General features: G+C 41.8%; 1 protein-coding gene across 2 annotated transcripts in view; it reads left to right on the top strand.

Annotated features, from left to right (window-relative positions):
- Window positions 1–13,845, top strand: part of SMPD4 (sphingomyelin phosphodiesterase 4) — a 35,784-nt gene that overhangs the window by 13,351 nt on the left and 8,588 nt on the right. The window contains exons 9-12 of one of the 2 annotated variants that reach the window (XM_070950775.1): window positions 201–272; window positions 7,860–7,940; window positions 9,878–10,023; window positions 12,634–12,724. In XM_070950775.1, coding sequence (XP_070806876.1) covers window positions 201–272; window positions 7,860–7,940; window positions 9,878–10,023; window positions 12,634–12,724 — 390 coding nt within the window. The remainder of the gene's footprint in view (window positions 1–200; window positions 273–7,859; window positions 7,941–9,877; window positions 10,024–12,633; window positions 12,725–13,845) is intronic. The other variant, XM_070950776.1, reaches the window with a different exon arrangement.

Raw genomic sequence — 13,845 nt, 5'->3', positions numbered from 1 at the left:
AGGGCCGATAATTAGGGCAAATAATACATTGGTTAAAAAAAAAAGGTAAACAGAAAACATGTTAGTGGCAAGTGTTGCCTAATAATCATAGTCTTGGAAAGATGGGGAATGATATGGCAGATTGGTCCCTTCTTGTCCCTCCCTGAGGTGGCTTGTTTTGGGGTTCCCTTCGCCCCCTGATTGAGTCCCTTCTTCCTCAGGTCTTTGTGGAGATGTGGCTCCATCACTATTCGCTGGACATGTATCAGAAGATGCAGTCTCCCCACATCAAGGTAAGCAGAGGGACAGTGCTTCCTTTGGGGGGTGGGGGGAGGGAAGGAACTGCCAGACCTGGGCAGAGTCAGGGGATGGAGGGAGTTCTTCTCTGCAGTGGAGTGATAAACAGCGGCCACCTTCATGAGATGGAGATTTTCCTGGAATTAGGAAATGATTTGGTAAGACTGGGTGGCACAGATTGCTCAAAGGAAGGGCTTTGGCTGCTGTAACCACTGGAGTTCACTGCCAGACTCATGGAAGGGCTTCTAAAGGGGCCCTACAGAGTCGGGGGAGGAGACCTTTCTGACTGGCAGCAGCAATCATAGGGACAAGAGGCCTGTGGCTGGGAAAGCAGAGGGGTCAGCTCGGGCAGTCCTACTTGAGCCTGGGGAAGGGTGCCAACCTTGGATGTCTGACAAGGCTGCAGGCTTGAGATTTCTTTCTTTTTTTTATAAAATAGTTTTTATTAAATATTTTACATTTTTAAAACCAAAAACATAATAGAAAAAGACAAAAAAGGAAAAAAGAAGAAGAAAAGAAAACATACACATACACCAAACAGTAAAATACAAAACATAATTAACATTATATAATATTTTACAACTTTCTGCATCGACAATTATCTTTACTTTTAAATTCAATTTTCCTAATTATTCTCTTATTCTTTTATAATCATATTAAGCATTCTTGTAAACAAAATTGTTATATATATTTACACCCTATTTATTAACATGGTATTTTATCCTTACCAGTATTCAATACTCTTAGTTTCCAATTAATCAAATTTCAATTTACACTCTTATTTCTTGTTTTAATTTCTATTTTCTAGCCACATATAGAATCTATTCCACACTTTATGGTAATCCGAATCATCTCTTTCTTTAATCTCCATTGTCATTTTATCCATTTCAGCACATTTGAGGATCTTTTTAATTACTATTTCTTCAGGTGGTGTATTAGTCTGTTTCCACATTTGTGCCAGAGTAATTCTGGCCGCCGTTAGTATATGCAATGTTATGTGGTACAGAGTTTTCTCCATTTTCTTATCAATTATTCCTAGAAGAAACAACTCCAGTTTGAAATCAGTCTTTTGGAGTGTAATCTCTTCTAGCCATCTTCTAATTTTACTACTAAATTTTTTTAACACTGGGGCACATCCACCACATGTGGTAGTATGTTCCTAATTTATGGCCACATCTCCAACATTTAGGTGATAGGTTGGGGTACATTTTTGCCAATCTTGCTGGTGCTAAATGCCATCTATAAAACATTTTATAGATGTTTTCTTTATATGTTACTGCCATGGTCAATTTATATTTTTTCCCCACAATTTTTCCCATTTTTTCAATTCTATAGTGCAGTGATGGCTAACCTTTTTGCCGTCACTTGCCAAAAATGGGGGTCACGGGGGAGGGGGTGTCTTGCGCATGCATTCCTACACCCATAATTCAATGCCCTCCACACCCCTCACACTTTTGGCACACAAAGGCAAAAAGGTGGGCCCAGTAGGCCCGTTTTTCACCCTCCCCAGGCTCCAGAGCCTTTCTTGCAGCCTGGGGAGGGTGAAAACAGCCTTCCCCACCCCCCCAGAGGCCCTCTGGAGGCTGGAAATGGCCTGTTCCCGACTTCAGGTGGGCCCAGAAACACAGATTAAAACACCCAATTTATAAAATCACGAATTAAAAAATTTAAAATTTAAGAATTTAAAAGAGGGGAGTTAGGCCAGGCCAGCTTGCTGAAATAGAAAAGTTTTGAGAGCACGGCGAAACGTGCGCAGGTCCGGGATCTTCCGTATCTCTGGGGGGAGCTCGTTCCAGATGGTAGGTGCCCCCACAGAGAAGGCTCTCCCCCTGGGGGCCGCCAGTCGACACTGTTTGGCCGACGGCACCCTGAGGAGCCCCTCTCTATGGGAGCGTACTGGTCGGTGAGAGGCTATTGGTAGCAGAAGGCGGTCTCGTAAATACCCCGGTCCGATGCCATGGAGCGCTCTAAAGGTGGTAACCAAAACCTTGAAGCGCACCCGGAAGACCACCGGGAGCCAGTGCAGCTCGCGCAGGAGGGGGGTTACATGGGAGCGCCACGTCGCTCCCATAACCACCCGCGCGGCCGCATTCTGGACCAGCTGGAGCCTCCGGGTGCTCCTCAAGGGGAGCCCCATGTAGAGAGCATTGCAGTAGTCCAAGCGGGAAGTAACAAGAGCATGAGTGACCGTATTTAACGAGTCCTGTAATTTAGATTCGAATTTTACCAATTTTCCTTGGAGTTCTGTAAGATGTTTCTTTTCAATTCTGTTTTTCCTTATTATATATGCTATCGATAGAGCTCTTACATAGGCTTTCGTTGTATCCCATAAATTTTGAATGGTGGTTTGTTCATTCCAACTTTCTTTTAGGAAAGGGCCTAGTTCTTTTTCTATATGTTGAATATAATTCTTTTCTTTCACTACCCTTTGGTTCATGGTCCATCGTCCTTTCCTCCTGACTTCTCCTTTCCATCTGATTTTTATTGGGTTGTGGTCTGTCCAGGTATTAATTGTGATTTCTATTTCTTCAATGTCTTTTCCTGTTTCTGGGTCCATCCGCGCCATATCTATCCTAGACCACGAATTTTGGGGGTTAGAGAAGAAAGTATATTGCTTTTTGGGGGGAATTAATTTCTCTCCATGTATCCTGGGCCAATTCAAAGAATGCAGTTGGTAATATTTTCCTTTCATGATTTTTTCTTTTTTCCGGTTTTATAATCTTTTTTGGGATCTACCACTGCATTGAGGTCACCTAATATGCACAGATTAGCTGCCTCTAATTCTGTTAATTGTTTATGTAATTTACTATATTACTCTCTGATTTGTACTAGATGCATAAATAACTACAATTAATATTCTTTTTTGTTTTATTAAAACTTCAATCATTAGTGTCCTTCCCTCATTATCTGCATAAATTTGTTTGGGGTTTAACCTTTCCTTTATATAAATTGCTATCCCTCTTTTCTTAGATTCTGCCAATGCTACAAATAATTTTCCTAATTTGGGGGTTTCCAAAAAGCCACTTTTTCCTTTTGGGATATGCACTTCTTGTAAGCGTATTATTTCCATATGCAATTTTTGAAGTTTAGTAATTATTTGTCTTCATTTTATCAGTGCATTGAATCTGTTTATGTTAATTTATATTAAGTTCATCTCCTCCTCCATTAAATTACTTATTTGTCCTTGTTTCTTTTTTTAGTTTTAATTCCCTTTGCTGTCTTGTTCTTACCCCTTCTCTGTCCTGACTTTCTGTATCTAACCGCTCTCTTGATTCTCGGGCTAGTTCGTTTTCTTCTGTCTGTTGTTCTTCTTGGCTCTTTGTTTCTAACTCCTCTCTACTGTCTAATTCTTCCCCAAAACATTGCTCAAAAAATTCCTGGGCCTTTTCTACCGTATCTACTCTTCCCAGTTTATCAGCATACCTTCTGGTATTAACCAGCAGAACATTATTCTATGTTTAATCAGTTTGGAAAAGAGAAATTGATAGTTCCTACATTGATCTCGAATTCTTTTTGGTAATTGTTTGAGTATTATAATTTCTTTTCCTTTATAAGTCAATTGGTCTTCTCTTGTCTTTCTGTAAATTTCATCACGTATTGATTTCTTTGTGAGCCTAACATGGATTTCACATGATAGTCTGTGTCATCTTGCGTAATTTGTATATACTCGATATATTTTGTCAATACTATTCCATAGTTCCTGTTTATCCATATGCAACGTCTCTGCTAGCAATTCTGTCATGAGTTTGTAGAGCTCCTCCTCTTTGTTCTCTACTACGTTTTGAAATCTTAAATAGTGGGAGAATTTCTCTAACTCAAGATGTATTACTGTCTCTTCCAACTCCTTATTTGCCGCTATCCATCTCTCCTCCGCAGCTTCCAATTTCTTTTCGGTTCTTTCTGCTCTTGCCTCTACTACTTTTATTTTTTGTTCATTATTTGCTATTGATTCCTGAATCTTTTCCATTCTGTTATCTAATTTCTTTATGTCTCCCTTCACCTCACACATTTCCCCTTTCATTTCTTCATGATTATTATTAATAGATTCCTGCATTTTCATCATAACCTCTTGGATCATGGTCAGTGAGGTTTGCATATTTTGTACAGTTGATGCTGATCCTAATTTTTCAGTAGTTGGCATATCTGTTATTAATTTCTGACCTGCAGGGAGGCTGTCATGGAAATTGTCTTTTTTACCGTTTTTGTGACAGTAGTTTTATTTGACATTTTCATTTTTTGAAGGAGACTATTCCACAACACCATATATATCTAATTTACTACTCCAGTCTATGTCTATATCTCTTTCTATCTCTAGTCTTTATTTCTAAGCTTATTATAATACAAATACAATTACAGCATAAATAAATACAATATAATTTGTCATTTTAATCCAACTAATTATATCAATCTGTTTTCTATATTCAGTTAATTATATAAATCACTGTTCTTTATTTACTATTTATAATCAATATTTATTTAACAATATCTAAAGAAAAAAGATAAGAGGGACCAATAAGTGATAAAAAAGGAAAAAGAAATCAAAAAAAGGTAACAAAGTATAAATAGGTTTAGTATTATTTATATTAAATCTTAAATATCAAGTTCCAAGATTATATTAAATATTAAATCCGAAGTTTTCTATAGATCTCACTGGGGTAGGTTAAAAATTCATTACCAATCCATACCCATGAATTGTTTGATGTTTCCAGTCCATAAATCTTCCTCCAAAGTACCAATATTCTTTCTTTCTCAGTCTCAGTCACAGTTCCTTTTTCCCCCTCTCTCCTATATCCTGTTCTCCAAGATTGAAAATGGCAATTTCTTCCGATTTGCCCAGTCACTGTCCCTTCGCTACACTTCCCCCGTCTCTATCTCCAAAAGTAATTCTTTCTTTTCTTCTTTCTCCAATCTGTTCACCACCTACACACACCCTCAACACTTTCTCACAGTCTCAGTCTCAGTTCCAACTTTCTATTTGATTTTCTCAACAATCCAATCCCTCTCAACACCGCTCGTAAAGCACTTTCACACTCTGTCTGTCTTCCTTCTGCTCCCACCACTGGCACCGCTTTTTGCTCTTTGGAGACTCACTTTGTTCCTCGTCTGCAACCTCCACAGTTTCACTGAGATAGTTCGGATATTTCGCCACTTGTAAAACTCCTTTCACCGATGCTTCTTGTCGCTTCTCACTATTCTGCTTCCTCATTATACATTCGGGCCGTCACGTCTCCAGACCTGGCTCTGACAGCCGGTCTCTTTTACATTGGATTTGGGGGGTTCCACCATCCATGGTGGGAGATCGCCCTTCTCCCCACCACCTCTGAGTTATCCCCTTTCAGTCGCTGTCCTCTCCAAGGTTCAGCTTTACCGTTACCAGCTTCCAAGCGTGAAAAATTGGGCCCTGCACCACACCAGCGTGACAGTAACCCCTGCCGTGACTGGCGGCCCTGCTGTTCTGGGAGGCTTGTGTCATTGAGACTATCTGCCAGCTCAGAATCCCAGAGAGATCCACTTCATTTCTATGCGCCCCCCCCCTCCGGCTGGGAGTTGACAATGAAGCCCAGTTTTTGGCTTCTTCCCTCCAACAGAGACGGACTTGCAGTAATAGTGGAGTCCGCAAGCAGATCAGGGGATTGATTAACTGACTGATTTTCAATAGCGGCCAACAGAGTTTCCCCAGGGTTCTTCTTCTTGGGTAGTTCCTTTCCTTGAGGTGAGCACCAGGCTTGTTTGCCACTCTGGTGGGTTCTTGGCCAGCTGAGCAGGGCAAGCGCTGATGCCCTTCTGCATCCTGTTGGCACTCGAGAGAGAGAGAGAGAACTTGCTGAATTCTTAAGTGCTGCTGATGCTCAGAAGTTGGAAGTGAACAGCCAGAGGTGCAGAAAGACTCTGCTGTTTCTCCAGACACACCAACTGGTTTGGGTGGGGGAGTGGATGAACGAGGCGTCAGATGGACATAGGTTTGTTTCTGCAAAAGTGAAATATTACATCTTTGCTATATGTGAAAGTGATTCTGTTCTGTGCAGTAATGTTGGTACTTGGTTTTCTCATTTTCAGGGTATTTCTAGGTGATGGGCCCACAATTTTATACGCTATAATATAGGGGAAGAATGCTTGAACTGGCCATTAACTCCTTGCCAAAGTGCAGCCTACAATAGCAATAGAAATAGCCCTTAGATTTTATACTGCTTTACAGTACTTTACAGCTCCCTCTAAGTCATTTACAGAGTCAGCATATTGTCCCCAACAATCTGGGTCCTCGTTTTACCCACCTCGGAAGGTTGGAAGACTGAGTCAACATGTCCTCCTGTGAATCAAGTGGTAGACGGCTGCCTTGCTGTTCTCTCCCACCCTGAGTTTCTTCCAGAACTGGATAACTTATGGGCGGTCTATCCTTGATGGCAGAGGCTGCTTTTTTTTTTAAAAAAAAATTTGATTTATATGCCGCCCTTCTCCGGAGACTCAGGGCGGCTTACAATGCGTTAAGCAATAGCCTTCATTCTTTTGTATATTTTATACAAAGTCAGCTTATTGCCCCCACTAACTGGGTCCTCATTTCACCTACCTTAGAAAGGATGGAAGGCTGAGTCAACCTTGAGCCTTGGAGAGATTCGAACCAGCAGAAATTGCAGGCAGCTGTGTTAATGACAGGGTGCACTAAACCACTGTACTATCAAGGCTCTTATAAGAAGCGCTGCTTCTCTGCGGTCTGTAGGACTTGCCAGTTCTGGACCTGAAAATAACAAAATAATTGTGCAAGAGATCTGGATAGAAAAGACCTGAAAGCCCTGTGGTTCAAATTTAGCCTTTCTGGAGTGTTCTGTGTTATTACATTTTCATATCATTTATATCATTAAGGCCAGGTGTGGCAAGCGTGTGCCCTGAGACGCTTCTAGTTTAACGGGCGGGGAAACTACAGAGGAAGGGGAAGGAATTTGCAGGAGAACAGCTGCAGCACCACTACTCTACCCTGAACCAACACTTCCTCTCTTTTATTGGGGTCACATTTTAAACAACTGCAACAGCAGTCTTTCGTATGAACAGAACCAAGTCAAACTGATGGATTCTGATTTGTTGCTAAGGAAGTCTTCAGATGTAGTCGCACAGTTACTGAAGTGAGGCTTCACATTATTGTAGATGTATTTTCTCCCACAAGAAGTCCTTGGAGGGATCCAGTGATTTTTCCTATCCCACCAAGAAACCCACCCTCGTGTGTGACCTCCAGAGATCTCCTTCCTTCTTTGTAACGGTTCTGCCTCCTACCTGTTTTGAATATTCAGAGGCAAGAAGCAAGCTAGGATTAATTTCTAGGCTAGGACAGTGCAAGCTGAACAGGTGGCCAGAACTTGGTTAGGGCTGGTTGTGACAAAAACATGGGGTGTGCCAGAGGGTGTTACTTTGCAGGCACAGCTGATGGTTGACTCCATGGGACTCATCCCTTGTCTTTCATCCCCATCTGCCTGAGTCTGTTCTCACTGTTTTTTTGTTTCTTTCTTTCTTTCCTTTTTCATCTCTCTCTCTCTCTCTCTCTCTCCCCCCCCTCCCCTACCCCCTTTCCCATCCCTTCTTCTGTTGTCTCTCAGCTGGAGGTTCTCCACTACCGACTCTCTTTATCCAGCATCCATCCTGTCCAATCCAGCCACCAGGCCCTCCATACATATCAAGTATTTCCACCATTTCATTTCATTTCATTTCCTGATTCTATGTATTTTAAACAAAACACCTGTTGAAATGGAGGCACCTAAAACCTGCAAGGCAGAAAGGAGGCAAATAACTCTTCCCTTTCCCCACAGCAGCAACAATAACTGGGGGTAGCTCTCCAGAGACTCTCAGGAACATGAGATAGTGGCCAGGGTCTTCAGCCCCCATTGCGCTAATAGTTGCTGCTGTGGTGTTAGATAACCACCCAGCAAGATTAAAGGCCAGGAGAATTAGGGCGGTATGGAGGGAGCAGCCCAGCCACAGCAAGAAGTCGCTGGAATCGCCACAGCTGAGGAGAAACTCAGGCCAAGAAATGGGCCTGCTGGTCTTTGCTTTGCTCCATGTGCCCACATCCCTCGATGCTCCTCGGAAGAGAAGGCGAGCACCCCAGGCCTCTGGGCTTGAGAGATGTATCCATGGGAGGGATACCAGTTCACTTCTGGCCAAAGCCAGCTGCTCACAGCTAAAAATCCTATCCCATCCTAATTGGTGTGACCCTAAGGAGGAAGCCTTGTGAGTGAATTCCTCACAGCCAGTCCTGCTGGGATCAGATCCTCTGCATCCTTTAGTTCTTCCTTCGTAACATCTGTGGCCAACATCTATGGTTCTCTTGAGAAAGAGTCTTTTACCTACCACTCGGTGCCATGAGCTCTGATTTATGGCTTGTACTAGAGTGGGCTCTGCCCCTCACCTACCACGGTTTTCAAGCCACATAGCTGTTTCACACTAAGCCAAAACCAAACCAGATTCATTTTGGCCCAGCCTGGTAGGTCAGCCCAGCCGTTCTGGGGGCCTTTTATTCTTTATGCTGGAGTCCCTGCGGCTCAGAGGTAAGGACAGCAGCCCTCCTCAATTGAGAGTAGCAAGCTGGCGGTGATGGCAATAGCACATAACTTATATACCGCTTCACAGTTCTTTACAGCCCTCTCTAAGCGGTTTACAGAGTCAGCCTATTGCCCCCAACAATCCGGGTCCTCATTTTTCCAAACTTGGAAGGATGGAAGGCTGATCCAAACCATTTAGGGTCTGTTCTATGTAATTTGAGTCACGGAGATGGTTAACTAGCTCAAGTCAAAGAGCCCTATTACGGGGTTTGATACCATTTTACATCTTGGTTGTCCATGTAAAAGAAAAGGTCTACCTCAAACTCCCCATGTGTTAGGGTGTGGCTGTATGATAGCAGTTATCTATAAGCCTGAACTTGTCTGACCCAGAGGCCCCTTGTTCTTCTGCATGAACGATTCAAAACCCCATCCTTTGCAAAGTCCTGTGAATTCCTCACACGGTAAATTTCCCCTCCTAAAAATAGTTTGTAGGTAACAATATTTTGATCGAGGAGAAGGTATCCAAATGAATTCAGTCGATTGGCTTTTGCTAATCGGCAGGATTCCAAGGCCCCAAGGAGAGGCAGGGAGGATGGGGCTCTTTTGCATGAGGTATCTTGAGCCCTGTTCCCCCTGGTCATTGGCTTTCCAAGCTCATGTTCAAATAGAAGGTGGGGGAGAGCGCTCAGGAGGAGACGTAGAAGACCCCTTACTTGTACTTGGTCCTTCCCAACGACCCTCCTTGTCTGTTCATCCACTGGGGCTCATGTGTCCAGGAAGTAGGAAGAGCTGGCCAAATCCACTCTCCTTTGGGCAAAAATTGCTCCCTCCTTAGTAGCAACCAATTTTTCTTTCTGAGCTCAAGTTTTTGACTTAGCCATGGAATCAGTTAGCCCCAGATGAGGTTCAAGTGTGTGTGTGAGAGAGTGTGTGTGCGCACGTGCGGATGTTCTTGGTTTGGGTGCGTTTTCTGTGCCTCTTCTGGACTTCCTTTGTGGTGGGGACCTAACTTTAGTTCTCTCCTCCTCCTCCTTCACCTTCTTTGTCTTTGTCTTCTGCTGTTGCTTTCAATCTAGGAGTCTTTCAAAGCCACTGAAGAACACGTCTTGGTTATCCGGTTGCTGCTGAAGCACCTACACGCCTTCAGCAACAGCGTAAAGTCAGAACCGATTTCTCCTTCAGGGCATTCCCACACCGCCAGTCCACTAGAGGAATTCAAAAGGTCTGTACTTAACAGAGAAAATAAAACCTGGGTTTTTGCTGGGAGATTGGCTAGAACAATGTTTCTCAACCTTGCTAGGCTGGCGGGGAAATTCTGGCAGTTGAAGTCTTCAAGCTGCCAAGGTTGAGAAACGGTACTGATTTTCCTGAGCTTTGAATAAAAGATGTGTGAATCCAACAAAAGAACAGTTTTCTGTAGTGCCAGGTCCCTCTTCTCGTTCTCACGTAGGTGCCTCTTCTTCAGTGGTGTGAGGGCAAATGTGCTTAACTATGTGGAAGCTAAAATGTCCATCTTTTTGTATACTCTGTACTTCAGCAAGCATAGTTTACTTCTGTGCAGACAGACCACTTTACCCATTTTATGTGCATTGGGAAATCTTTTGCCTTAATTTCAGGAAAAAATCATTTTGAAAATATACATTTACTGCAAACTGAACCTGCAAATTAATAACAGTAATAATAGTAGCTCCTGGGTCCTTGATTAGAACTTGAACTGTTAAGTTTTTACCAGACCCAGACCGAATCAAATTGAAGATTAAATCAATAACAACCAGAGCTGCAAAACAACCTAGTTTACGTAGGTAAAACCTGGCTAGAAAGAATATGCACATAAAAGCCTACGAAAAAGAAAAAGACATATATATATATATATATATATATATATATATATATATATATATATATATATATATATATGTAGGTCTTTGGTTATTCGGGTCTTCTCCCACGTAAAATTGGAAGTGTCTCGGCGACGTTTCGACGAAGTCTCATTCGTCATCTTCAGGCTGGTGTTCTCGGCTTCGTGCTTCCAGGAGCCGAGAACACCAGCCTGAAGATGACGAATGAGACTTCGTCGAAACGTCGCCGAGACACTTCCAATTTTACGTGGGAGAAGACCCGAATAACCAAAGACCTACATACAAACACCCGCGAAAACCTGAGAAAACATATATATATATATATATATATGCATATTCTTTCTAGCCAGGTTTTACCTATGTAAACTTAGTTGTTCTTCAGCCCTAGGTTATATGTATATATATATACACATACATACATACATACATACATACATACATACATATATACACATACATCATACACACACACACACACACACACACACACACGTTTGTTTTCTTTTCGTAGGTCTTTATGTGTATTTCTCTTTAGCCAGGTTCTTCCTACGTAAACCAAGATTTTTATGCAGCCCTTTTTATGCACTGAACTAGGGCTGCATAAAAATCTTGGTTTACGTAGGAAGAACCTGGCTAAAGAGAAATACATTCATATATATATGTAGATTTTCATGGGTACAGGTATGCAAGTCTTGGTGTATTCGGGTCTTTTCCCGTGTAAGATTGAGAGTATCTTGGCAACGTTTCAGCAGAATCTCATCTGCCATCATCAGGCCTGTGCAAGGGTTCTTCAACAGCAACAGCTATAGTAACGGCTGTGTATGCTGCCGACATTGTCAGCTTGTGATGGTAGATGCCTGGGTTCGTTCACGGAGGCTAAGCCACTACTGACATCGTGCATTTTAAGAAGGTACTTGGTCGATACCTAGGACGCTGGCAGCAACCCGTATCAACCATTAGCACCAGTCAATGGTATTTGTGACACATTTTTGAATGTTCAATTGACTGAGTTTCATGTTTAATGAATAAAAGAGATAATAATAATAAAGTGATACGCTATAAATAAGAGGCAGGATGTATTTCTTCTATTTGACTTTCCTGCGGTCAACTGTCTGGGACGCTTTTGGGCGCCACAGAAAATATAGACAGATTGAAGGAAAGATTTTTGGGGATTATGGAAGCTAACCAAAAATTGGAAGTTATTGGGTGTATTTTGTCTGAAGCATTTAAGATGGGGGGACGGGTGCGTGTGGCTACTTTATAAGATATTGACACATAGAAGATGTCTGATTTAAATCAAATTGCCTTGGCATACAGCTTGGTTGAGCGTACGTTGTTTTTTTTTTTGTTAAAATGGTCTCTGGGCTGAGGAAATTCTGGGCTCTTGAAACTGTGGAGGAACCCTAGTCCTGGTATCATCTTGAGCCGATAGTCTAAAGTAGCAGCTCCCTGATTCAGTATTCATCAAAACTCAATTCTGCTCTTTGAAGAGAAGAAAAAAATTACCCCCAAACTCGTAAAGCTCTCTTTCCCAACTTCCCTTCCCCTCTGAATTTTTCAGCATAAACCAAAAGGTAAAGTTTGGTTTGTTATTTTTCCAGGAACTGTAGAACTGAAGCTTTCAACTAGCCTCTTAAGATACTTGCTTGACAGGAAGTCAGAGTTGGAAGGAGGCACTGAGGCCTCGAGTCACTGGAATAATCCAAATGAAAGCCCTCCAGGCAGTTGGGTGTCCAGCTGATGCTGGTGCCTTGTCAAATTGCCTTAAGGAGATCTTATCTAACATTTAATCAGGATCTTCCTTCCTCCAACTGGGATCACTGTTTCATGTGTGGTACTCTGCTATTACAACAGGCCTAAAGCTGGCCTGTCAGTTGAAGTATAGCTGTCTCCTATGCAACACCTTTCATTGGGGCAAAGTGCTTTTTTCCTTATAGGGATCGGTTGGCTAACTCTGTGGGGTATCTTTGCAGGATTGTGATCCCTCGGTTTGTTCAGCAGAAACTCTACATATTTCTTCAGCACTGCTTTGGTCACTGGCCTCTGGATGCGTCTTTCAGAGCTGTAAGTACCATTTGGATGTTGGTCCTTTCAGGGTGAGGATTTGAATTTCAGAGCATTGATGGAATTAGTACTGCTAATTTCTAGGAAGTCTTGGAAGTTCTGCCATGCCTTGTAAAGCAGGATCAGGTTGCACAGCCTCAGTCAGTAAAATAATAGTGGTGCTTTAAAAAAACCCAAGATTATTAAAAATATCACTCAGCTTCTACAGTAAATTATCCTATATAATACTAATCATAATCAGTAGTATAGTTACCACATAAAGAGAAATTATTAAATTACATATCAGTTCTTCATTAAAGTAATAATATGTGGTCTATATACCATAAATATAATTGAAAGAGCCAAAAGATGGAAAACTAACAAGTTTTGTATTGGAAGTTAAGATGAGGGAATGAGAGAAATGACTCTTTAAAATGCAGCTAACAACAGTGAACAAAACAAAGAAGAGACCTGAGGAAATGCAATAACTACCATGGCATGTAACATTTGCAATCCAGATTGAACCTGTTAATTAAATCTTGGCCCTACAAAAGGGCAGTGTGGAGTCTTTCCTTCCCATTAGTAGAGGCATTTTCATGGGGTACCCCAGTGTTTCCAGGGACACTTGATAACCCTTTTAGCAATTCTGTAGGTGGTATGGTAAGTCCAAATTTATTAACAGATAAATTCTATCTGTTAAATTAGATAAATTCCAATGTTGGGAATATAATTGAACAATTGAAATATTCAAATGATTTTCAAGAGCCTGGTTTACTATGATGAGATAATCCTCTAACACGAAGCCCTTGTGAGAATAACTCTGAGGAAGAGGAGAAAGACAGCAAGCAGATAAGAGGAATCTCGGGCCAAAGCAAGGAGTTTGAGAAAGCATCTCACTGGATCTCGCTTTGTTCTCTTTCGGGTAAAGGCAGCGGAGGAAGTCCAAGATCCTGTTACTATGAGTCTAGGACAACACAGACAGCCAACTCGCCGCGGGATAAGAGTTACACTAATATTGAAGAAATAATGGAATAGAATCATTAAAAAAGGAGGGACAGAATGAAATGTGAATGACAAAATTTAAAATAATCTTTTTAATTTTTAATTATTTTAAATAATTAAATTGCATTGGTGAATTGCCC

Source organism: Pituophis catenifer, unplaced genomic scaffold, assembly GCF_029215685.1.
Source record: "Pituophis catenifer annectens isolate HBS135680 unplaced genomic scaffold, rPitCat1.0.hap2 SCAF_10, whole genome shotgun sequence".
In the NCBI taxonomy this organism is placed as follows: Eukaryota; Metazoa; Chordata; class Lepidosauria; order Squamata; family Colubridae; genus Pituophis; species Pituophis catenifer.
Note: the sequence above shows the minus strand (reverse complement) of the source record. Positions and strands in the feature narration are given on the sequence as shown.